At 43.5% G+C, this 25,637-nt stretch overlaps 3 protein-coding genes across 3 annotated transcripts; all 3 read left to right on the top strand.

The window, feature by feature from the left end:
* Window positions 1-461: 461 nt before the first annotated feature.
* Window positions 462-15,210, top strand: LOC307256989 (uncharacterized protein; the record flags this gene model as incomplete). Its single annotated transcript, XM_080036104.1, has 5 exons — window positions 462-2,134; window positions 8,056-9,752; window positions 11,111-11,133; window positions 12,862-12,916; window positions 13,077-15,210. 5 exons carry the CDS (start codon window positions 462-464, stop codon window positions 14,408-14,410), a joined length of 4,782 nt encoding a protein of 1,593 aa, XP_079892230.1. The 3' UTR covers window positions 14,411-15,210.
* On the top strand, window positions 4,823-7,185 carry LOC307262187 (tripartite motif-containing protein 16-like). The gene has a single exon (XM_080042972.1). It carries the CDS (start codon window positions 4,826-4,828, stop codon window positions 6,500-6,502), a length of 1,677 nt encoding a protein of 558 aa, XP_079899098.1. The 5' UTR covers window positions 4,823-4,825; the 3' UTR covers window positions 6,503-7,185.
* Window positions 15,211-16,902: 1,692 nt separating the features above from the next.
* LOC307256978 (uncharacterized protein) lies at window positions 16,903-22,140 on the top strand (the record flags this gene model as incomplete). The annotated part of the gene is given in 3 exon segments (XM_080036093.1): window positions 16,903-18,567; window positions 20,330-20,378; window positions 20,381-22,140. Coding segments are annotated over 3 exon segments (3,474 nt in total).
* Between the last annotated feature and the right edge of the window lie 3,497 nt (window positions 22,141-25,637).

The raw sequence follows: 25,637 nt of genomic DNA, 5'->3' as shown, positions 1-25,637 counted from the left end.
ATCAACTTGACGTCAGCAGGCACAGTGACATTTGTGTCACACTGAAGATACAGTCTAAAATAATTTGTATCCCCCAGTAACTTTAACTAGGAATGTTGAAACTTCTCCACATTCACCAAAGGTATGAGGCATGATCTGATGTATTTCCAAATGATCTCTAGGATAAACAAGTGTTAAACACACGGTATCTCTCTCCTAAAGCCGCTCCTCTTCCTGGAATGAAGCAAAGTTCAACAAACCCTCCTTCTTGTTCCTGCTTTGATATACAGCCCGCTCCACTCTGTACATATATTCTTGTTCCCTCCCCTTGATATCTACAGTTTTATAGATGGGTATAACCAAGGTGTGGGAGCTGACAGGCCCCATTCACTGCACACACACTTGTTGTTCAGATCAGAGCTCAGACTAGTTTTGGTTCTAGTGAAAGTAAACTCAGACACTCGCTGACACAGAGAGGTGAAATGGCGCAGAAAGGACCTCAGCTCGACCGAGACATAATTTGCTGTCCTATTTGTCTGGATCTACTGAAGGATCCGGTGACTATTCCCTGTGGACACAGCTACTGCATGGACTGTATCACAGGCTTCTGGGATCAAAAGGATCAAAAGAAAATCTACAGCTGCCCTCAGTGTAGACAGGACTTCGATCCGAGGCCTGTGTTAGTGAAAAGCACCATGTTGGCAGTTTTAGTGGAGGAGCTGAAGAAGACTGGACTCCAAGCTGCTCCTGCTGATCTCTGCTATGCTGGACCTGAAGATGTGGCCTGTGACGTCTGCACTGGGAGAAAACTGAAAGCCCTCAAGTCCTGTATGTTCTGCCTGATTTCATACTGTGAGAAACACCTCCAGCTTCATTACGACGTGGCTCAATTAAAGAAACACAAGCTGGTGGAGCCCTCCAAGAAGCTCCAGGAGAACGTCTGCTCCAGTCACGATGAGGTGATGAAGATTTTCTGCCGCACTGATCAGCAGTCTATCTGTTATCTCTGCTCTGTGGACGAACACAAAGGCCACGACACAGTGTCAGCTGCAGCAGAACGGACTGAGAGGCAGAAAGACCTCGAGGTGAGTCGACAGAACATCCAGGGGAGAATCCAGAACGGAGAGAAAGATGTGAAGCTGCTTCAACAGGAGGTGAAGGCTATCAATGGCTCTGCTGATAAAGCAGTGGAGCACAGTGAGAAGACCTTCACCGAGCTGATCCGTCTCATCCAGAAAAGAAGCTCTGATGTGAAGCAGGAGCTCAGAGCAAAGCAGGAAACTGAAGTGAGTCGAGTCAAAGATCTTCAGGAGAAGCTGGAGCAGGAGATCGCTGAGCTGAAGAGGAAAGACGCTGAGCTGAAGACCCTCTCACACACAGAGGATCACAACCAGTTTCTACACGACTACCCCGCACTGTCAACACTCAGTGGATCTACATCCAGCATCGACATCCGTCCTCTGAGATACTTTGAGGACGTGACAGCAGCTGTGTCAGAAGCCAGAGATAAACTACAGGACGTCCTGACAGAGACATGGACACACATCTCACTGATAAAGACTGATGTTTCACTGCCACAACCACAGCCAGAGCCCAAGACCAGAGCCGACTTCTTAAGATATTCACATGACATCACACTGGATCCAAACACAGCAACCACATGTCTGTTATTATCTGAGGGGAACAGAAAGGCTACAGTAATGGAACAATATCAGTCTTATTCTAGTCATCCGGACAGATTCACTGGATGGTGTCAGGTCCTGAGTACAGAGAGTCTGACTGGACGTTGTTACTTGGAGGTGGAGTGGGGAGGGATAGGAGTTGATGTAGCAGTCGCATACAAGAGTATCAGCAGAGCATGGCTCTCGGATGAATCTAGATTTGGACACAATTATGAATCCTGGTCGTTAGATTGTTCTCAAAACAGTTTTAAATTTTGGTTCAACAATGTTCAAACTCCCCTCTCAGGTCCTCAGTCCTCCAGAATAGGAGTGTACCTGGATCACAGTGCAGGTGTTCTGTCCTTCTACAGCGTCTCTGAAACCATGACCATGACTCTCCTACACAGAGTCCAGACCACATTCACTCAGCCGCTCTATGCTGGAGTAAGTCTTTCTACTTTTGGAGACACTGCTGAGTTCTGTAAACTCAAATAGACACAAGTCTTGAAAGTAGTTACGAGGAACTGTCCAATATTTTCTGAAAGGGTCATATTTCCTCTGATGATCTTTGCTGGAATATGATTATGGGGACAATACTGAGTTCTTTAAACTCAAATAGACAGGTCCAGGGGGGGGCGCGATTGTAGTGTAGAGTCCCCCCCACCCCACCCCCATAGAGGCTCAGATAGAGGCTCAGTCCTCTTCACAGCAGACCCGGATTAGAATCCAGCCCGGGTCGTTCTCTGCATGTCATTCCCCTCTCTGCCCCATTTCATCTGCGTCTCTCCGCACTGTAAATAACGGAGGGAAAATGCCAAAAAAAAAATCTTTAAGAAGTGACTTAAGGGAAAGTGGGTTAAACTCTGTGTTTCAATTCTTGTTTTGTCTTTGTGTTTGTTTCTGTGAAATTATTGTTGTTGTATTTCTGAGATCAGCTGTCAATCAAACATTATGATTTTATATAAGACGTTAAACATCATAGATTTCTAGTCATTTGTTTTTCTGTCAAATGTTTCCTGTGTGTGTTTAGCCACTAGAGGTTATCAATGCTCTGGATGACTTTAGTTTAACTGATATGGCATAATCTTGGCATGAATGTTTAACGTTTAAGTTTTAGAAGTAAGGAAATTTTGGCTGGTTCTCACTTTGGGACGGGCCTTCAAAGCGCTGTTTCAGGGTTATCACTATAGGTGTTATGGTTCAGGTATGAATCATGTTGTGTAGTGCAACGGTTGGGGTTAGGGTAAGGCAATTCGCTTTGATGGTAATGGTTACGTAAGGGGCTAGGGAATGCTTTATGACAATGAAAGTCATCACACATATATCTGTGTATGTGATGCCAATAAAGTGTATCAGAGCAGAATTAGAGAGCAGGGCTATGTATTGACACAAATCCTAGAAATGTAATCTTGTACATGAATGTCCCACTATTCATATTCTTCTCATGTAATAAGTCTTAATTTGAAATGATCTCTTGAGTATAAATAAAGTTTGAATGAATTCATAAACTGGGCTGCCATTCATTGCAGTATAGAACAGCACTATCTGAATAACATCCTGAGCAACATTTCAGTGCATAAATATTCTACTAATTATACGAACATTCACATCTCTTGAAAAGCATCAAAACATTTAGGTGTTTTTTTTTACTAAACCTTGTCTGTTTGCATCTGTATATTTCCCACACCCTGACACAGGACCCTGAGGCTACATATCTGTATTAGCATGCGTCTGCTCTTATCTCAGCACCTCACAGACAAACTGTTAAAACTAAAAATCACATGAAGCATTTAAACTCAAGTGACCTTTCAGTCAATGTGCGGTTTCTTTGTTGTGTTTAGAACAGTTTATTATCAAGTATTTATTGCCTGTAGTTTGGTTGTTGCGTCTTCACAGAGGTCCGGATGCAGCCTGACTTCACAGTTACATATATTCTAATCTCTCTTTACTGGTGTTGTGCTCAGTGAAGTTTTTACATGCCTTGCTGCAGGTCAACAACTGAACTATTTGGCCTCTGGCGCCCTCATTGGTTCCCATAATGAACTACCTCTACTATTCTTCCTGACCAAACCATGACCAGCGCCCAAGTCTAGTAACAAAGAAACACTCGGGTTTAGATCAAGGAGGCCGGTCCTCCCAATCACGCCTTTCCGGGTGTCACTATCATTGCCTATGTGCGCGTTGAAGTCTCCCAGCAGATCTATGGAGTACCCTACCGGAACTCAATGCAGGACTTGGAATACCCTGAGCCTCGGTTCTGTGCATTCCCACAGACAACAGTCAGAGTGCCCCCCCCCCCTACACACACAACATAGCTTAGGGTGGTGAGCCTCTCGTCTATCGGAGTATCCCCACTCCAGCCTGGCTCTTCACACCTTGGGCAACTCCAGAGAAGAATACAGTCCAACCACTCGGCACAATAACATTTATAAAAGGATTACATTTGTATTTGTGTATTTTGTTTATAAATCATCATTCTCCATTTGGAACATTAAGTATTGCTGAATATACATTCATATATTTTGTGACAAATGTGTGTTATCAGAGACACAACAGCCACTGAGCAAACAATGAAATGTGGGTCAAGTTCACCCGTGCTCACTGCTCTTCAGGCTGTGTGTGTGTGTGTGTGTGTGTGTGTGTGTGTGTGTGTACCTGTACAACTAATTTTGTGAGAACCACTCTGAGCTTTAGACCACAAACTTTCTGTGATACAGTATGTGTTGTTATATGTGACTATTCTAACATTTTATAGAGATTCATTTTTAAAACATTGCAAACTCAAATTGTAGTTTTTGTGAAGAGAATGACAGATTCCAAGAAGAGTGTTCCTCCTAAAAGCTGCAGAGACCAGTGGCTTTAAATGAGAAATGATTTTTAGAGTAAACAATGTGTTAAACACACATTATCTCTCTCATGAAGCCGCTCCTCCTCCAGGAATGAAGCAGAGCTTGATAAACTCTCCCTCTTCTCCCTGCTCTGAAAAACAGCCCGCTCCACTCTGTCAGTATATATTCTTGTTCCCTCCCCTTTAGATCTACAGTTATGGGGATTGGTGTAGCCAACGTGTGGGGAAGTGCAGTCCCCATTCACTGCACACACACTTGTTGTTCAGATCGGAGCTCAAACTAAGTTTTGTTTCAAGTGAAAAAAAACTCAGACACTCGCTGACACAGAGAGGTGAAATGGCGCAGAAAGGAGTTCAGCTAGACCGGGAAAATTTCTCTTGTTCGATCTGTCTGGATCTACTGAAGGATCCGGTGACTATTCCCTGTGGACACAGCTACTGCATGGACTGTATCACAGGCTTCTGGGATGAAAAGAATTCCTACAGCTGCCCTCAGTGTAGGAAGGCCTTTACGCCGAGGCCTGCCCTGGTGAAAAGCACCATGTTAGCAGATTTAGTGGAGGAGCTGAAGAAGACTGGACTCCAAGCTGCTCCTGCTGATCTCTGCTATGCTGGACCTGAAGATGTGGCCTGTGACGTCTGCACTGGGAGAAAACTGAAAGCCCTCAAGTCCTGTCTGGTGTGTCTGGTCTCTTATTGTGAGATGCACCTCCAGCGTCATTACAACGTGGCTCAATTAAAGAAACACAAGCTGGTGGAGCCCTCCAAGAAGCTCCAGGAGAACATCTGCTCCAGTCACGATGAGGTGATGAAGATTTTCTGCCGCACTGATCAACAGTCTATCTGTTATCTGTGTTTAATGGATGAACACAAAGGCCACGACACAGTGTCAGCTGCAGCAGAACGGACTGAGAAGCAGAAAGAGCTCGAGGTGAGTCGACAGAACATCCAGGGGAGAATCCAGGACCGAGAGAAAGATGTGAAGGTTCTTCAACAGGAGGTGAAGGCTATCAATGGCTCTGCTGATAAAGCAGTGAAGCACAGTGAGAAGACCTTCGCCGAGCTGATTCGTCTCATCAAGAAAAGAAGCTCTGATGTGAAGCAGCAGGTCAGATCTCAACAGAAAACTGAAGTGAGTCGAGTCAAAGATCTTCAGGAGAAGCTGGAGCAGGAGATCGCTGAGCTGAAGAGGAAAGACGCTGAGCTGAAGACCCTCTCACACACAGAGGATCACCACCAGTTTCTACACGACTACCCCTCACTGTCAACACTCAGTGAATCTACATCTAGCATACACATCCGTCCTCTGAGATACTTTGAGGACGTGACAGCGGCTGTGTCAAAAGCCAGAGATATACTACAGGACGTCCTGAGAGAGACATGGACAAACATCTCACTGACAGTGACTGACAATGTGGATGTTTCACTGTCTCCAGTGCTACAACCAGAGCCCAAGACCAGAGCCGACTTCTTAAGATATTCATGTGACATCACACTGGATCCAAACACAGCAAACAAACGACTGTTATTATCTGAGGGGAACAGAAAGACTACAAGATTGGACCAACAACAGTCTTATTCTAGCCATCCAGACAGATTCATTTACTGGGCTCAGGTCCTGAGTGCAGAGAGTTTAACTGGACGTTGTTACTTGGAGGTGGAGTGGAGAGGGAGAGGAGTTTCTGTAGCAGTCGCATACAAGAATATCAACAGAGCAGAGAGGTCAAATGAATCTGGATATGGACAAAATGATCAATCCTGGTCATTAAGTTGTTCTCAAAACAGTTTTTCATTTTGGTTCAACAAAGTTGAAACCCCCCTCTCAGGTCGTTGGTCCTCCAGAATAGGAGTGTACCTGGATCACAGTGCAGGTGTTCTGTCCTTCTACAGCGTCTCTGAAACCATGACCATGACTCTCCTCCACAGAGTCCAGACCACATTCACTCAGCCGCTCTATGCTGGAGTTAATCTTATTTATATTGGGGACAAAGCTGAGTTCTGTAAACTCAAATAGACACAAGTCATTTAAGGGGGGTAGTTTGTGGTGTAGTGGTTAGAGCCCCCCCTCACCCTCTAGGCTCAGTCCTCGTTGCAGTAGACCTGAGTTTGAATCCAGCCCTGTTCATTCTCTGCATGTCATCCCCCTGTGTACCGCATTTTATCTGTCTGTCCACACTTTCTATAACCCATGAACATTGCCAAAAAATATCTTTAAGAAGTAATTTAAGGGAAAGTGGGTTAAACTGTATGTTTTAATTCTTATTTTGTCTTAATTTTTGTTTGAGAGAACTGATTGTTGCTGTATTTCTTCCCTGCACGGAGATCAGCTGTCAATCAAACATTATGGGTGTTGCTTTGACATCTTCTCATTTGTTCTTCTGTAAAATGTTGTCTGTGTATTTAGCCCGAGACGCTATCAATGCTAATAGTGACTTTAGTTTACCTGAGCTGACATGTCTCTTTAGGAATGTGTAAACTTATCTGTGCTCTAAATGATTGTTATATTATTTGTATTGATGTATTTGTATGTTGCTGTGTCTTTGTCTTTGTATGTTTCCCTGTGTTTCCTGTTTTATTTTGGTAAGTCTGGTCTTGTCTGATCCCATGTCCTGTCAAGTTTCCCTCCTGTTGGATTATTGGTCCCGCCCTAATATGTTTCATCTGTGTCTCGTTGTCTCCCCTGTCTTTGAGTATTTAAGTTATTTCCTTTGTTTGTTGTCAGATGGTCTGTGTTGTTCCCCCGAGTTGTTATCCGTTGCTACTGTTCCCCCTCTGTTCCTGTGTGTCTTCATCAAATAAACAACCATCTTCATCATCAACACCTCCTGCTGCCTTCCTTCATTTGGGTCATTCACGTGCTCCACTATTGCCCACACCCTGACACAGGACCCTGAGGCTACATATCTGTATTAGTATGCGTCCGCTCTTATCTCAGCACCTCACAGACAAACTGTTAAAACTAAAAATCACATGAAGTATTTAAACTCAAGTGACCTTTGAGTCAATGTGGGGTTTCTTTTTTTTGTGTTAAGAACAGTTTATTATCAAGTATTTATTGCCTGTAGTTTGGTTGTTGCGTCTTCACAGAGATATGGAAGTAGCCTGAGTTCACAGTCACATATATTTTAATCTCTCTTTACTGGTGTTGTGCTCAGTGAAGTTTTTACATGCCTTGCTGCAGGTCAACAACTGAACTGTGTGGCCTCTGGCGCCCTCATTGGTTCCCATAATGAACTACCTCTACTATTCTCCTGATCAAGTTGCTGTCAGCAGGCACAGTGACATTTGTTGCACACTGAAGATAAAGTCTAAAATAATGTGTTTCCCCCAGTAACTTTAACTAGGAATGTAGACACTTCTCCACATTCACCAAAGGTACGAGGCATGATCTGATGTATTTCCAAATGATCTCTAGTAAACAAATGTTAAACACACAGTATCTCTCTCATACAGCCGCTCCTCTTCCTGGAATGAAGCAGAGCTTGATAAACCCTCCCTCTTGTCCCTGCTCTGAAAAACAGGCCGCTGCACTCTGTACATATTTCCTTATTCCCTCCCTTAAACTAGTTTCAGTTCTAGTGAAAAAAAACCCACACACTCGCTGACACAGCGAGGTGAAATGGCGCAGAAAGGACCTCAGCTAGACCGGGAAACTTTCTCTTGTTCGATCTGTCTGGATCTACTGAAGGATCCGGTGACTATTCCCTGTGGACACAGCTACTGCATGGACTGTATCACAGGCTTCTGGGATGAAAAGAATTCCTACAGCTGCCCTCAGTGTAGGAAGGCCTTTACGCCGAGGCCTGCCCTGGTGAAAAACACCATGTTGGCAGTTTTAGTGGAGGAGCTGAAGAAGACTGGACTCCAAGCTGCTCCTGCTGATCACTGCTATGCTGGACCTGAAGATGTGGCCTGTGACGTCTGCACTGGGAGAAAACTGAAAGCCCTCAAGTCCTGTCTGGTGTGTCTGGTCTCTTACTGTGAGAAACACCTCCAGCCTCATTACGATGTGGCTCAATTAAAGAAACACAAGCTGGTGGAGCCCTCCAAGAAGCTCCAGGAGAACATCTGCTCCAGTCACGATGAGGTGATGAAGATTTTCTGCCGCACTGATCACCAGTCTATCTGTTATCTCTGCTCTCTGGATGAACACAAAGGCCACGACACAGTGTCAGCTGCAGCAGAATGGACTGAGAAGCAGAAAGAGCTCGAGGTGAATCGACAGAACATCCAGGGGAGAATCCAGGACAGAGAGAAAGATGTGAAGCTGCTCCAACAGGAGGTGGAGGCTATCAATGGCTCTGCTGATAAAGCAGTGGAGCACAGTGAGAAGACCTTCACCGAGCTGATCCGTCTCATCCAGAAAAGAAGCTCTGATGTGAAGCAGCAGGTCAGAGCAAAGCAGGAAACTGAAGTGAGTCGAGTCAGAGATCTTCAGGAGAAGCTGGAGCAGGAGATCGCTGAGCTGAAGAGGAAAGACGCTGAGCTGAAGACCCTCTCACACACAGAGGATAACAACCAGTTTCTACACGACTACCCCTCACTGTCAGCACTCAGTGAATCTACATCCAGCATCCACATCCGTCCTCTGAGATACTTTGAGGACGTGACAGCGGCTGTGTCAGAAGCCAGAGATAAACTACAGGACGTCCTGACAGAGACATGGACAAACATCTCACTGATAAAGACTGACGTGGATGTTTTACTGTCACAGCCAGAGCCCAAGACCAGAGCCGACTTTTTAAGATATTCATGTGACATCACACTGGATCCAAACACAGCAAACAAACGGCTGTTATTATCTGAGGGGAACAGAAAAGCTACAAGATTGGACCAACATCAGTCTTATTCTAGACATCCAGACAGATTCACTAAATGGTGGCAGGTCCTGAGTACAGAGAGTCTGACTGGACGTCGCTACTTGGAGGTGGAGTGGAGAGGGGAAGTAGTTGAGGTAGCGGTCGCATACAAGAATATCAGCAGAGCAGGGGAGACGAATGAATCCAGATTTGGACAAAACGATAAATCCTGGTCGTTAGTTTGTTCTCAAAAGAGTTTTAAATTTTGGTTCGACAATGTTGAAACTCCCGTCTCAGGTCCTCAGTCCTCCAGAATAGGAGTGTACCTGGATCACAGTGCAGGTGTTCTGTCCTTCTACAGCGTCTCTAAAACCATGACTCTCCTCCACAGAGTCCAGACCACATTCACTCAGCCGCTCTATGCTGGAGTCAATCCCTATTCTGTTGGGGACAATGCTGAGTTCTGTAAAATTAAATAGACACAAGTCATTTAAGGGGGGTAGTTTGTTGTGTAGTGGTTAGAGTCCCCCCCCCCCCACCCCCATAGAGGCTCAGTCCTCTTCGCAGCAGAATCCAGCCCGGGTCGTTCTCTGCATGTCATTCCCCTCTCTGCCCCATTTCATCTGTGTCTCTCCGCACTGTAAATAACGGAGGGAAAATGCCAAAAAAAAAATCTTTAAGAAGTGATTTAAGGGAAAGTGGGTTAAACTCTCTGTTTTAATTCTTGTTTTGTCTTCATGCTTGTTTCTGAGAAATTATTGTTGTTGTATTTCTGAGATCAACTGTCAATCAAACATTATGACTTTATATAAGACCTTAAACATCATAGATTTTTTTCTCATTTGTTTTTCTGTCAAATGTTTCCTGTGTGTGTTTAGCCACTAGAGGTTTTCAATGCTCAGGATGACTTTAGTTTAACTGATATGGCAGAATCTCTGCATGAATGTACGTCTTATCTTGTCTGATCCCACGTCCTGTCAAGTTTCCCTCCTGTTGGATTATTGGTCACGCTCTAATGTCTTTTTATTGTTCCTGTGTGTCCTCATTCAATAAACAACCACCTTCATCATCAACACTTGCTGCCTTCCTTCATTTGGGTCATTCACCTGCTCCACTATTACCCACACCCTGACACAGGACCCTGAGGCTACATATCTGTATTAGTATGCGTCTGCTCTTATCTCAGCACCTCACAGACAAACTGTTAAAACTAAAAATCACATGAAGCATTTAAACTCAAGTGACCTTTGAGTCAATGTGGGGTTTCTTTGTTGCGTTTAGAACAGTTTATTATCAAGTATTTATTGCCTGTAGTTTGGTTGTTACGTCTTCACAGAGATATGGATGCAGCCTGAGTTCACAGTCACATCTATTTAAATCTCTCGTTACTGGTGTTGTGCTCAGTGAAGTTTTTACATGCCTTGCTGCAGGTCAACAACTGAACTGTTTGGCCTCTGGCGCCCTCATTGGTTCCCATAATGAACTACCTCTACTATTCTTCTGATCAACTTGACGTCAGCAGGAACAGTGACATTCGTGTCACACTGAAGATAAAGTCTAAAATAATGTGTATCCCCCAGTAACTTTAACTAGGATTTTATAAACTTCTCCACATTCACCAAAGGTACGAGGCATGATCTGATGTAGTATCAAATGATCTCTAGAGTAAACAACTGTTAAACACACACAGTATCTCTCTCATAAAGCCGCTCCTCTTTCTGGAATGAAGTAAAGCTTGATAAACCCTCCCTCTAGTACTGCTCTAAAACAAAGCCCGCTCCACTGTACATATATTCTTGTTCCCTCCCCTTTTATATTTACAGTTTTAAAGATGGGTGTAACCAAGGTGTGGGAGCTGACAGGCCCCATTCACTGCATAACTCATGTTATGAAAAAAAAAATTAAAGGACCTCAGCTAGACCGAGAAACTTTCTCTTGTTCGATCTGTCTGGATCTACTGAAGGATCCGAAGGATACTGGGCTGCTAGCCTCAGCTCCTGACCGCCAGCTGAAAGTGGACCTAGAGAGGCAGCTTAATTTTCCAAGGCACATTGCAAGGACAACACTCAGGCCCAATATGGTGTTTACATCTGATGTCTCAAATCAAGTTGTGCTGTTGGAGACTACCGTTCCCTGGGAAGACCACATTTTTTTCATTTTTTTTTTCATTTAACTTTTATTTATCCTCGAGAGACCAATTGAGGGGTGACCCTCATTTTCAATGACGTCGAGTTCAAAACAAATTCAAAACAACAATACATACAAAATATTCAATGCAAATACATCAAATACACAAGTGAAGACAAGGAAAAAAACTATTGAAACATTTACAAAGTGGTGAAGAGTGGCAGCAATTAAAAGGAATAAAGTACAATATAGCCTAATTAAAACAGTTACAGGTAGAGTTTTGGCAGATTTAAGATAGTTTGTTTAAATTGGTTAAAGGATATGAATGTATTTAGTTTAATTTTTTGCTGTAAGTTGTTCCAGGAGTGAAGCTAAAAGCTGTCTTTCCCAGCTCAGACCGGGCTTGTGGGACATAAAGCATAAGCATGTCAGTGGAGCGGGTCTGATGAAGCCCATCTGAAATGTGCAGCATTTCTGTTAAATAACGAGGAAGCTTCCCGGTCAAGGCTTTGTAAATGAATAAATAAATGAATAAATGAGGCCCAAGTACACAAAGAGGCCAAATACCTAGAGCTAGTGGAAACCTGTAGAGAAAATTAGATTAGATTAGACAACTTTATTTATTACAAGAAGGGCAATGAATTTGCAGTTTACCACATCCAAGATCACACCAACAGCATCCAAATCTGAAATGGGTGGAAGGTCCGCTGTGGGCCTATTGAGGTGGGCTGCCGGGGATTTCCAGGCCAGTCCCTACACCGAGCACACTCCTCGGTATTAGACAGTTGAAGGAGAGGAAAGCAACCATGGACATTAGTGAATCTGTCGAGATAGGGGTTGAGGTGGTTGTGGATCAAGAGTGGTGATCGATGGTGTATCTCGCCGCTTGGGACTGGTCCCCTAGTTGAGGGCGTCTGATGATCTAAGCCCCGAAACACCCAATGACCCCGGGTTCATCAGTGAGTTTCTATAATTTTGTTGTACACTATAAAATGACAATAAAAGGATTCTGATTCTGAGGATGTGTCAAAGGCGCCCCGTCTACAGGCAGTTGGCGTTTCTCATGACTAAAACAAGGTGTTATAAGCATTATGGATTTTAACACTGGCTGTATCCAACACTCAAACATACCTTAAACATGTCATGCTGTCTGTTGTTTCAGTGCACTTTAATAACAATGATTACCAGGAACAGTACAGAATATTAGACTAACATTTAGATTAGATTAGCAGTTTTGCAACAATACAGCACAGTGGCCACACACTGTCCAGTCATGTACTAGCTTTACACGGCTCTTATTTAGCCTTTGCTGCAACTTTGCTGAAACCTTCCTACTGCAAGTTGTAGCCGTCAGATAACACACCCTGTCTCTCATGAAAAACAAATCTTTATGGAATGCAGCAAAGCCTGAAAACCTGTTGCCTCTCCCTCCTGTTCTAAACCGCAGAGAGCTGCACCCTATCAAGCTACTGTTCTGTTCCCTCCCCTCCACACCCCTACAGGTATGAGGATGGACGTTAACAACATTGAGTCATATCCATAAACTGATGATCCTCATTCACTGCAGTCAGTTGGCAGAAACTGAAGGAGTAGGGATTTATTTTAGTGTGAAGCACAGAGATTGTTTTTGCTCAGAGACATTATAAACTTCTTGACACTAAGGAGTTGAAATGGCGCAGCAAGCAGTTCAGCTGGACAGGGAAACATTCTCTTGTTCAATCTGTCTGGATCTACTGAAGGATCCGGTGGCTCTTAGCTGTGGACACAACTACTGCATGGACTGTATCAAAACCTACTGGGATAACGAGGATGAGAGGAAAATCTACAGCTGCCCTCAGTGTAGGAAGGTCTTTGATCCGAGGCCTGAGTTGGTGAAAAACACCATGTTAGCAGATTTAGTGGAGGAGCTGAAGAAGACTGGACTCCAAGCTGCTCCTGCCGATCACTGCTATGCTGGACCTGAAGATGTGGCCTGTGACGTCTGCACTGGGAGAAAACTGAAAGCCCTCAAGTCCTGTCTGGTGTGTCTGGTCTCTTACTGTGAGAAACACCTCCAGCTTCATTCCGACGTGGCTCAATTAAAGAAACACAAGCTGGTGGAGCCCTCCAAGAAGCTCCAGGAGAACATCTGCTCCAGTCACGATGAGGTGATGAAGATTTTCTGCCGCACTGATCAGCAGTCTATCTGTTATCTCTGCTCTCTGGATCAACACAAAGGCCACGACACAGTGTCAGCTGCAGCAGAACGGACTGAGAGGCAGAAAGAGCTCGAGGTGAGTCGACAGAACATCCAGGGGAGAATCCAGGACAGAGAGAAAGATGTGAAGCTCCAGTGTCATTACAACGTGGCTCAATTAAAGAAACACAAGCTGGTGGAGCCCTCCAAGAAGCTCCAGGAGACTGACGAGAATGTTTTACTGTCACAACCACAGCCAGAGCCAAAGACCAGAGCCGACTTCTTAATATATTCACGTGCCATCACTTTGGATCCAAACACAGCACACAAACGGCTGTTATTATCTGAGGGGAACAGAAAGGCTACAGTGATGAATCAACTACAGTCTTATTCTACTCATCCAGACAGATTCACTGACTGGTGGCAGGTCCTGAGTACAGAGAGTCTGACTGGACGTTGTTACTTGGAGGTGGAGTGGGGAGGGGGAATAGTTGAGGTAGCAGTCGCATACAAGCGCATCAGCAGAGCAGGGAGGTCAGATGAATCTGAATTTGGGCGAAATGATAAATCCTGGGCCTTGGGTTGTTCTCTGAACAGATTTACATTTCGGTTCAACATTGTCCAAACTCCCGTCTCAGGTCCTCGGTCCTCCAGAATAGGAGTGTACCTGGATCACAGTGCAGGTGTTCTGTCCTTCTACAGCGTCTCTAAAACCATGACTCTTCTCCGCAGAGTCCAGACCACATTCACTCAGCCGCTCTATGCTGGAGTCAATCTTTATAATTTTGGAGCCACTGCTGAGTTCTGTAAACTCAAATAGACACAAGTCATTTAAGGGGGGTAGTTTGTGGTGTAGTGGTTAGACCCCCCCCCCCCCCCCCCCCCTCCCCCAGAGGCTCAGTCCTTGTCGCAGTAGACCTGGGTCCGAATCCTGCCTGGTTCATTCTCTGCATGTCATCTCCCTCTTTACCGCATTTTATCTCTCTCTGTCCACACTTTCTATAACACATGAACATTGCCAAAAAATATATTTAAGAAGTCATTTAAGGGAAAGTGGGTTAAACTGTATGTTTTAATTCTTAATTTGTCTTAATTTATGTTTGTGAGAACTGATTGTTGTTGTATTTCTTCCCTGCACGGAGATCAGCTGTCAATCAAACATTATGGGCGGTACTTTGACATCTTCTCATTTGTTCTTCTGTAAAATGTTGTCTGTGTATTTAGCCCGAGACGCTATCAATGCTAATAGTGACTTTAGTTTACCTGAGCTGACATGTCTCTTTAGGAATGTGTAAACTTATCTGTGCTCTAAATGATTGTTATATTATTTGTATTGATGTATTTGTATGTTGCTGTGTCTTTGTCCTTGTATGTTTCCCTGTGTTTCCTGTTTTATTTTGGTAAGTCTTGTTTTGGCTTATCCCATGTCCTGTCAAGTTTCCCTCCTGCTGGATTATTGGTCCCGCCCTAATATGTTTCATCTGTGTCTCGTTGTCTCCCCTGTCTATGAGTATTTAAGTCATTGTCATTCCTTTGTTTGTTGTTAGATGGTCTGTGTTGTTCCCCCGAGTTGTTATCCGTTGCTACTGTTCCCCCTTTGTTCCTGTGTGTCTTCATCAAATAAACAACCACCTTCATCATCAACACTTGCTGCCTTCCTTCATTTGGGTCATTCACCTGCTCCACTCTTACGCGCCCCACACACATCCTGCGTCTACCTCTGGAGCGCGTCGCCTTACCTTACTGCTGCCTCTCTCTGACTTTTCTCGGACACACATGCAACGTCTCAGCAGCTGCTGCTGCTTGTTGGAAGTTTTATTTTGAAGGGGACACACCAGGAAATGGTGAAACTACAGCGAAAGCTGCCAGTATGAAGTCAATATGACTCTCAGCAGAGTATTTCAAAAATCACTTTACTGATTTATACGGGAGAGAGAGAGGGGGGTGTGGTCGGGGAAGAAGAAGGCCGTAGACACAGATAGAGCAACGGAAAACTGTTGCGCTCATCATGATCTTTTTTATTTCTTCACTATATTGGATCTCTATATGTGTCATTTATCCAAAAATGAAATGCCTGAACTAATTGAAAATTAGGTTTTGAATCCCTCGGATTTTGATTGCACAATTACATCGTGAAATAAAGGGATTATTTGCGTATACGACTGAGGGATGTTTTATTTTGAAATAAACACACCGGGTAAACGTGTAACTAGAGTGAATGCTGCTGGTATGACTGTCAGCAGAGTATTTCTCTATCAGTTAAAGCACAGAGACGCGAGAGAGACGCGCTGCTCTCAGAAAAAAATAGGCGAGCCTCCTGAGGTGAAGGGGAGCGGCGCTGCAGACGTGCCTCCGACGCGCCTCAGCAGTGCGTCTGAGGTTGGATGTGTGCTCGCTCTACGTTGATTTCACAGTCTGTGACCAAAAGTCAGACGCAGACGCGAGGTAGACGCGCAGTAGAGGTAGGATGTGTGTGGGGCGCGTTACCCACACCCTGACACAGGACCCTGAGGCTTCATATCTGTATTAGTATGCGTCTGCTCTTATCTCAGCACCTCACAGACAAATTGTTAAAACTAAAAACCACATGAAGCCTTTAAACTCAAGTGACCTTTGAGTCAATGTGGGGTTTCTTTGTTGCGTTTAGAACAGTTTATTATCAAGTATTTATTGCATGTAGTTTGGTTGTTGCGTCTTCATAGAGATAAGGATGCAGCCTGAGTTCACAGTCACATCTATTCTATTCTCTCTTTACTGGTGTTGTGCTCAGTGAAGTTGTTACATGCCTTGCTGCAGGTCAACAACTGAACTGTTTGGCCTCTGGCGCCCTCATTGGTTCCCATAATGAACTGCCTCTACTATTCTTCTGATCAACTTGCTGTCAGCAGACAAAGTGACATTTGTGTCACAGTGAAGATGAAGTCTAAAATAATGTGTTTGCCCCAGTAACTTTAATTAGGAATGTAGAAACTTCTCCACATTCACCAAAGGTATGAGGCATGATCTGATGTATTTCCAAATTATCTCTGTAGTGTGTTAAACACACAGTATCTCTCTCATGAAGCCGCTCCTCTTCCTGGAATGAAGCAGAGCTCGATAAACTCTCCCTCTTGTCCCTGCTCTGAAAAACAGCCCGCTGCACTCTGTACACATTTCCTTGTTCCCTCCCCTTTAGATCTATGGGTGTTACCAACGTGTGGGGAAGTGCAGGCCCCATTCACTGCACACACACTTGTTGTTCAGATCAGAGCTCAAGTTAGTTTCTGTTCTAGTGAAAGTAAACTCAGACACTCGCTGACACAGAGAGGTGAAATGGCGCAGAAAGGACCTCAGCTCGACAGGGAAACTTTCTCTTGTTCTATTTGTCTGGATCTACTGAAGGATCCGGTGACTATTCCCTGTGGACACAGCTACTGCATGGACTGTATCACAGGCTTCTGGGATCAAAAGGATCAAAAGAAAATCTACAGCTGCCCTCAGTGTAGGCAGGCCTTCGATCCGAGGCCTGCCCTGGTGAAAAACACCATGTTAGCAGTTTTAGTGGAGGAGCTGAAGAAGACTGGACTCCAAGCTGCTCCTGCTGATCTCTGCTATGCTGGACCTGAAGATGTGGCCTGTGACGTCTGCACTGGGAGAAAACTGAAAGCCCTCAAGTCCTGTCTGGTGTGTATGGTCTCTTACTGTGAGAAACACCTCCAGCGTCATTACGACGTGGCTCAATTAAAGAAACACAAGCTGGTGGAGCCCTCCAAGAAGCTCCAGGAGAACATCTGCTCCAGTCACGATGAGGTGATGAAGATTTTCTGCCGCACTGATCAGCAGTCTATCTGTTATCTTTGCGTAATGGATGAACACAAAGGCCACGACACAGTGTCAGCTGCAGCAGAACGGACTGAGAAGCAGAAAGAGCTCGGGGTGAGTCGACAGAACATCCAGGGGAGAATCCAGGACAGAGAGAAAGATGTGAAGCTGCTTCAACAGGAGGTGGAGGCTATCAATGGCTCTGCTGATAAAGCAGTGAAGCACAGTGAGAAGATCTTCACTGAGCTGATCCGTCTCATCCAGAAAAGAAGCTCTGATGTGAAGCAGCAGGTCAGAGCAAAGCAGGAAACTGAAGTGAGTCGAGTCAAAGATCTTCAGGAGAAGCTGGAGCAGGAGATCGCTGAGCTGAAGAAGAGAGACGCTGAGCTGAAGACCCTCTCACACACAGAGGATCACAACCAGTTTCTACACGACTACCCCTCACTGTCAACACTCAGTGAATCTACATCCAGTATCCACATCCGTCCTCTGAGATACTTTGAGGATGTGACAGCGGCTGTGTCAGGAGCCAGAGATAAACTACAGGACGTCCTGAGAGAGACATGGACACACATCTCACTGACAGTGACTGACGTGGATGTTTTACTTTCTCAACCAGAGCCCAAGACCAGAGCCGACTTCTTAAGATATTCATGTGACATCACACTGGATCCAAACACGGCACAGATACATGTGTTATTATCTGAGGGGAACAAAAAGGTCACATCAATGTCACAACCACAGTATTATTCTAGACATCCAGACAGATTCACGGGATGGGGACAGGTCCTGAGTACAGAGAGTCTGACTGGACGTTGTTACATGGAGGTGGAGTGGAGAGGGACAGAAGTTGATGTGGCGGTCGCATACAAGAGTATCAGCAGAGCAGAGAGGACGAATGAATGTAGATTTGGACGAAATGATAAATCCTGGTCGTTAGGTTGTATTCAAAACTGTTTTACATTTCATTTCAACAATGTCCAAACTCCCGTCTCAGGTCCTCAGTCCTCCAGAATAGGAGTGTACCTGGATCACAGTGCAGGTGTTCTGTCCTTCTACAGCGTCTCTGAAACCATGACTCTCCTCCACAGAGTCCAGACCACATTCACTCAGCCGCTCTATGCTGGAGTCAATACTTATGATATTGGGGATAATGCTGAGTTCTTTAAACTCAAATAGACAGAAATCAGTTAAGGGGGGTAGTTTGTTGTGTAGTGGTTAGAGGCTCCCCCTCCCCATAGAGGCTCAGTCCTCTTCGCAGCAGACCTAGGTTAGAATCCAGCCCGGGTTGTTCTCTGCATGTCATTCCCCCCTCTGCCCCATTTCATCTGTGTCCCTCCACACTGTAAATATCGGAGGAAAAATCTCAAAAAATATTTTTAAGAAGTGATTTAAGGGAAAGTGGGTTAAACTCTGTGTTTTAATTCTTCTTTTGTCTTTGTGTTTGTTTCTGAGAAATTATTGTTGTTGTATTTCTGAGATCAGCAGTCAATCAAACATTATGACTTTATATATGACGTTAAACATCATAGATTTTTTTCTCATTAGTTTTTCTGTCAAATTTTTCCTGTGTGTGTTTAGCCACTAGAGGTTATCAATGCTCAGGATGACTTTAGTTCAACTGATATGGCATAATCTCTGCATGAATGTTTAAGTTTTAGAAGTGAGGACATTTTGGCTGGTTCTCACTTTGGGACAGGCCTTTAAAGGAGCTGTTTGAGGGTTGAGAATTAAGTTTTAAGGTTCAGCTATGATTACGTTAAGGTTAGGGGCTAGTGTAAGGGTTGGGGTTAGGCAATATAGTTTTTTATGGTTAAGGTAAGGTAAGGGAGTAGTGAATGCATTTTGTCAATGAAAATCCTCCAAGTACATCTGTGTGTATGTGATGCCAATAAACTATCAAAGCAGAATTGGAGAGCAAAACTATTGACATGAATCTCGGAAATGTAATCTTGTACACGAATATCCCCCTATCTATATTCTTCTCATGTAATAAGTCTTAATTTGAAATGATCTCTTGAGTATAAATAAAGGTTGAATGTATCATAAACTGGGCTGCCATTCATTGAACTACAGTATAGAACAGCATTATCTAAATAACATCCTCAGCAACATTTCAGTGCTTAAATGTGCAAATTTGGCAATATTCTACTAATTATACGAACATTCACATCTCTTGAAAAGCATCAACACATTTAGGTGTTTTTTTATTAAACCTTGTCTGTTTGCATCTGTATATTTCCCAGACCCTGACACAGGACCCTGAGGCCACATATCTGTATTAGTATGCATCTGCTCTTATCTCAGCACCTCACAGCCGAACTGTTAAAACTAAAAATCACATGAAGCATTTAAACTCAAGTGACCTTTGAGAGTCAATGTGGGGTTTCTTTTTTGTGGTAATAACATTTTATTATCAAGTATTTACTGCCTGTAGTTTGGTTGTTGCGTCTTCACAGAGATATGGAAGTAGCCTGAGTTCACAGTCACATATATTTTAATCTCTCTTTACTGGTGTTGTGCTCAGTGAAGTTTTTACATGCCTTGCTGCAGGTCAACAACTGAACTGTGTGGCCTCTGGCGCCCTCATTGGTTCCCATAATGAACTACCTCTACTATTCTTCTGATCAACTTGACGTCAGCAGGCACAGTGACATTTGTTGCACACTGAAGATAAAGTCTAAAATAATGTGTTTCCCCAAGTAACTTTAATTAGGAATGTAGAAACTTCTCCATATTCACCAAAGGTACGAGGCATGATCTGATGTATTATCAAGTGATCTCTAGAGTAAACAACTGTTAAACACACATTATCTCTCTCAAAAAGCCGCTCCTCTTCCTGGAATGAAGCAGAGCTTGATAAACTCTCCCTCTTGTTCCTGCTCTGAAAAACAGCCTGCTGCACTCTGTACATATTTCGTTATTCCCTCCCCTTTAGATCTATGGGTGTAGCCAACGTGTGGGGAAGTGCAGGCCCCATTCACTGCACACACACATGTTGTTCAGATCAGAGCTCAAACTAGTTTCGGTTCTAGTGAAAGAAAACTCAGACACTCACTGACACAGATAGGGGAAATGGCGCAGAAAGGACCTGAGCTTGACAGGGAAACTTTCTCTTGTTCGATCTGTCTGGATCTACTGAAGGATCCGGTGACTATTCCCTGTGGACACAGCTACTGCATAGACTGTATCAACGGCTTCTTTGATGAAAAGGATGAAAAGAAAATCTACAGCTGCCCTCAGTGTAGGCAGGACTTCGATCCGAGGCCTGTGTTAGTGAAAAACACCATGTTTGCAGATTTAGTGGAAGAGCTAAAGAAGACTGGACTCCAAGCTGCTCCTGCTGATCACTGCTATGCTGGACCTGAAGATGTGGCCTGTGACGTCTGCACTGGGAGAAAACTGAAAGCCCTCAAGTCCTGTCTGGTGTGTCTGGTCTCTTACTGTGAGAAACACCTCCAGCGTCATTACAACGTGGCTCAATTAAAGAAACACAAGCTGGTGGAGCCCTCCAAGAAGCTCCAGGAGAACATCTGCTCCAGTCACGATGAGGTGATGAAGATTTTCTGCCGCACTGATCAGCAGTCTATCTGTTATCTCTGCTCTCTGGATGAACACAAAGGCCACGACACAGTGTCAGCTGCAGCAGAACGGACTGAGAGGCAGAAAGAGCTCGAGGTGAGTCGACAGAACATCCAGGGGAGAATCCAGGACAGAGAGAAAGATGTGAAAGTGCTTCAACAGGAGGTGGAGGCTATCAATGGCTCTGCTGATAAAGCAGTGGAGCACAGTGAGAAGACCTTCGCCGAGCTGATCCGTCTCATCCAGAAAAGAAGCTCTGATGTGAAGCAGCAGGTCACAGCAAAGCAGGAAACTGAAGTGAGTCGAGTCAAAGATCTTCAGGAGAAGCTGGAGCAGGAGATCGCTGAGCTGAAGAGGAAAGACGCTGAGCTGAAGACCCTCTCACACACAGAGGATCACAACCAGTTTCTACACGACTACCCCTCACTGTCAGCACTCAGTGAATCTACATCCAGCATCGACATCTGTCCTCTGAGATACTTTGAGGACGTGACAGCAGCTGTGTCAGAAACCAGAGATAAACTACAGGATGTCCTGAGAGAGACACGGACAAACATCTCACTGACAGTGACTGACGTGGATTTTTTACTGTCACAACCAGAGCCCAAGACCAGAGCCGACTTCTTAAAATATTCATGTGACATCACACTGGATCCAAACACAGCACACAAACGGCTGTTATTATCTGAGGGGAACGGAAAGGCTACAGGAATGAAACAACAGCAATCTTATTCTAGCCATCCAGACAGATTCGTTAACTGTGGTCAGGTCCTCAGTTCAGAGAGTCTGACTGGACGTCGTTACTGGGAGGTGGAGTGGAGAGGGAGAGAAGTTTATGTAGCAGTCGCATATCAGAATGTCAGCAGAGAAGACTTCTCAAATGAATGTAGATTTGGAAGAAATGATAAATCCTGGTCGTTAGTTTGTACTCAAAAGAGTTTTAGATTTTGGTTCAACAATGTCCAAACTCCCGTCTCAGGTCCTCTGTCCTCCAGAATAGGAGTGTACCTGGATCACAGTGCAGGTGTTCTGTCCTTCTACAGCATTTCTGAAACCATGACCATGACTCTCCTCCACAAAGTCCAGACCACATTCACTCAGCCGCTCTATGCTGGAGTTTGGCTTTATTGTGTTGGGGACGAAGCCGAGTTCTTCAAACTCAAATAGACAGGTCCAAAGGGGGGAGGAGGGGGGGGGGGGATTATTGTGAGCTGTTTCTCACTTTCGGTCAGGCCTTTAAAGGGCTGTTTGAGAGTTAAGAATCAGGTTTTAAGCTTCAGGTATGAATTAAGGGTTGGGGTTAGGGTTAGTGTTTAGTTTTTATTGTTAGGGTCAGGGTAAGGGGCTGGGAATGCATTATGTCAATTAAAGTCCTCACAAATATAGCCGGAGGAAGCACGATTATAACCACATTTAGCACATTATTTTTAATTATTTTATATAATTTATTAATTTTTTCTTTCTGTCATCTAATTTTGACGATTTTTTGAAAAATGTGTTGGTTTGCAAGTGCTGAGCGAGCATGTTATAATAAAACCTGTGGACCTTACCTTTAAAATGTTTTTAATTTCATGTTTCTATGTGCTACAGAGGCTTAGATATTACAGTTTTTTTCAATCGCTAAACCACAGTGGGCACAACTGTAGCTCAATGTACAAAACTCTAACTACAGTCTGCACTACCAACAGTCATTGGAGCTGAACAGTTCACTTCACCTGCAAAACCGGTTCAGTGCAGCAAACACTATGAACCAGCCTCATTGAGATAACACACATTGTCACTCAGAACCTGCTCAGAGTATAAACACTAGCATCAAACCCCAATACACAAATTACAAACTTTTAATCTTTACAGTTTGAATAATATGAGTTATTTCACACAAATTACATAATATTTTCTTTGATGAAAGGGTGAAATTCTCTCACATAAAATTGTTTATTTTATAACTATTTATTTTAGGAAAACAAAAAGAAATGAAAATCAGAAGTTTGCTTCAATAGATACACATTTTGTATACTTTATTGAAAACATTTCCAAATGTAGTATTTATCTGTGTAAATATTCTAAAATTGTAATACATACAGTTTTTTCCGATTGCTAAAGCACAGTGGGCACAACTGAAACCACAAGTGCAAAACTCTTAACACAGTGTTCATCACTAAAACCCATCAGTGCAATTCAGTTCATTTTGCCTCCAAAAGTCACTCACAGCAACAAAACTCTTCATACATGTCTCAAAACAAGCTCACCGGTGCAAAACACTGGCAACATGTTACAATGAAAAACACACATTGACACACACAACACACAGACTTAAAAAACACTAACAACAAGCAGCAAAACATAAAAGATGAACTTTTGATATTTAAAATCTTTGAGGTATAAATGATCTGAGTGATTTCAAATAAAGCACTTTCATTAGAAAATACTGTAAAAGTAACATATTTCCATTTGACCATACCATATTGTTTAGGTAAAACAAGAGTAAATGAAAACAGAGCAATTTGATTCAGTATCTCATGGCCTGAGTGAGTCCAACCTGACTTGCTACACAGTAGCTCCATAACTAGGACATTTGGACTGGACAACAGGCAATATTTTACTACTTGCTAGTCAGAGGATGGAATTGCATGTGATGTGGATAAGGCAATGTGCTTTTTTAAGCTTTTCTATTTTTATTTTCATGTGTCTAGATAAACTTTACAGTAGGCTAGCATATCAATATTTCAAAAAGTCTGTTTAAAAAAGATATAAAATATAGATAAGATATAAAAAGATATTTTTAAATTCAAAAACCTTACAAAGTTCTAAAAACATCTGTGTTTTGCATAAAGCACATCCATGTATACTGTTGCTGCTTTGAAAGAGTAATGGCCGTTTCAGACGGAACGCGTTTGTCGCCCCTGGCAATGCATTGTCAATGGAGAGGCGAGCGGGGAGAGAGAAGGCGCGGCATTCTGTCAGGCGACACGACAAGCGGGCGCACTCCCGTGGAACTGTCGCTTCCGCGCTCGTCGAACGCTTGCGCGCGCTCGTAGGAGCCGTTGGAAAAGTTGAGAACTGTTTATCTTTTTGTCGCGGCGGTTGAAAAATCACAATCGCGCTCGTCCGCCCGTCACTTCACACGGGGAGCGCAAAGTGAAGCCGCGGTGCCAGGCGACAACGCGAGCGGAATGTCGCCTACCGTCTGAAACGGCCTTAATTCAAATGGTGCATGTGTGTATCATATTGATGCTAAAAACTGTTTTGAAAAGGGAGTGTAAGGTTTGGTTTCAAGAGTTTCCTTTTGTGCAATACATACGAAAAACAAAAAACCAAAATGTAATAGAGTATAATCTCTCATACAGAGTGGGTGAGAACTGTTAGGTTCCTCCCTATCTTCAGCATTGAGCCTCACATTTTACAGTGATAAACATCATATCTTACATGTATTTTCTTTTTTCTCTGTATGGAGGCATGTTTAGGGCAGCAAATCAGTCTGTGATTCATTGGAACGCCACATTAACCCTGACAACTACAAAAACAGTTTCTTGCCCTCGATTTCTATCCTGGCGGATAATTTAAAAAAAAATTGTAATATTTTATTTTCAAGTTTTGTGCTTTTAGCTGAAATTCAATAAGCAATTTATTTTACATATTAGTAATATTCTTGGTAATATTCTTCCATAATGTCAATAAGGTAAATTTAGAATCCAATATTTTGTTTTGAATGTGTTCCTAAGAGTTTTGAAAACAGTGTCTTAGCAATTGAACATTTTGCCAGAAATACACAGTGTTTTGCAGGTTGTTCATTATGAATGGTAGAAGAGCTCTTGAGTTTTGGTCAATGAGGTTTCTGTATGCATTTTGTGTGAGATGAATGAAAAATTAAACACAGTTTGGAACACATGGACTTCTGTAGTGCGCACTGTGTTAAGAGTTTTGCACATGAGGTTTTAGTTGTGCCCATTGTGCTTTAGCAATCGGAAAAAACTGTAAATCAATTCCTGTAATGTTGTAATTTACTGTAAGGATGCAACTCTAAGCTGTTTGTTTGCTGGAAAATTCGTATTACAGATGCAACTTTAGATTTTTGCAGATTGGGTTGCACTCTCAACCCTGCCTCTCTCAATGAGAGACCATGATTCACAACAGGGTCTATCAGTGTTGCCCTTACTGTATTTCATCAGACATTACAGCTCTGTCTTCTAGGTCTTCCTCCACACATCCACACTCTCACTGCCACTCTTCTACCTCCAACAACCTGTCTTCCTGGGTCCATTTCCAAAAAAAATATATTTTTGAGCTTTCCCTTTATACTGTATATATGTTCACTAACAAGTCTAAACAAGACATCTTAGTGTTTGAGTTGAAATTGCAATCCGCAGTGTTTGAAAGGGATTCATTCTGTTTTGAATGTGTGGTTTATAGTTGTGGCAGCAGTGTGTTAGCATTTGAAAAAAGTGCTGGAAATCCACAGTGTTGTGCAGGCTGTGGTTAAGCCATGAGATAGGTGTGTAGAGTTTTGAACGTTGTGTATAAGCAATGAAAAACGAGCTAAAACGAGCTACGGTTTGGTCCGAATGAACCGCTGCTCTGCATACTGTTGTTAGAGTTTTGCACTTGTCGTTCCAGTTGTGCCCACTGTGGTTTAGCAATCGTAAAAAACTGTAAGGGTTTGGTAG

The sequence above is a fragment of the Ammodytes marinus genome (assembly GCF_949987685.1).
Source record: "Ammodytes marinus genome assembly, chromosome: 2".
Taxonomy (NCBI): domain Eukaryota; kingdom Metazoa; phylum Chordata; class Actinopteri; order Uranoscopiformes; family Ammodytidae; genus Ammodytes; species Ammodytes marinus.
Note: the sequence above shows the minus strand (reverse complement) of the source record. Positions and strands in the feature narration are given on the sequence as shown.

Bases quoted from the DNA above. Each gene is read 5' to 3' on its own strand.
- LOC307262187 (XM_080042972.1), top strand. From the start codon at position 4,826: ATGGCGCAGAAAGGAGTTCAGCTAGACCGGGAAAATTTCTCTTGTTCG.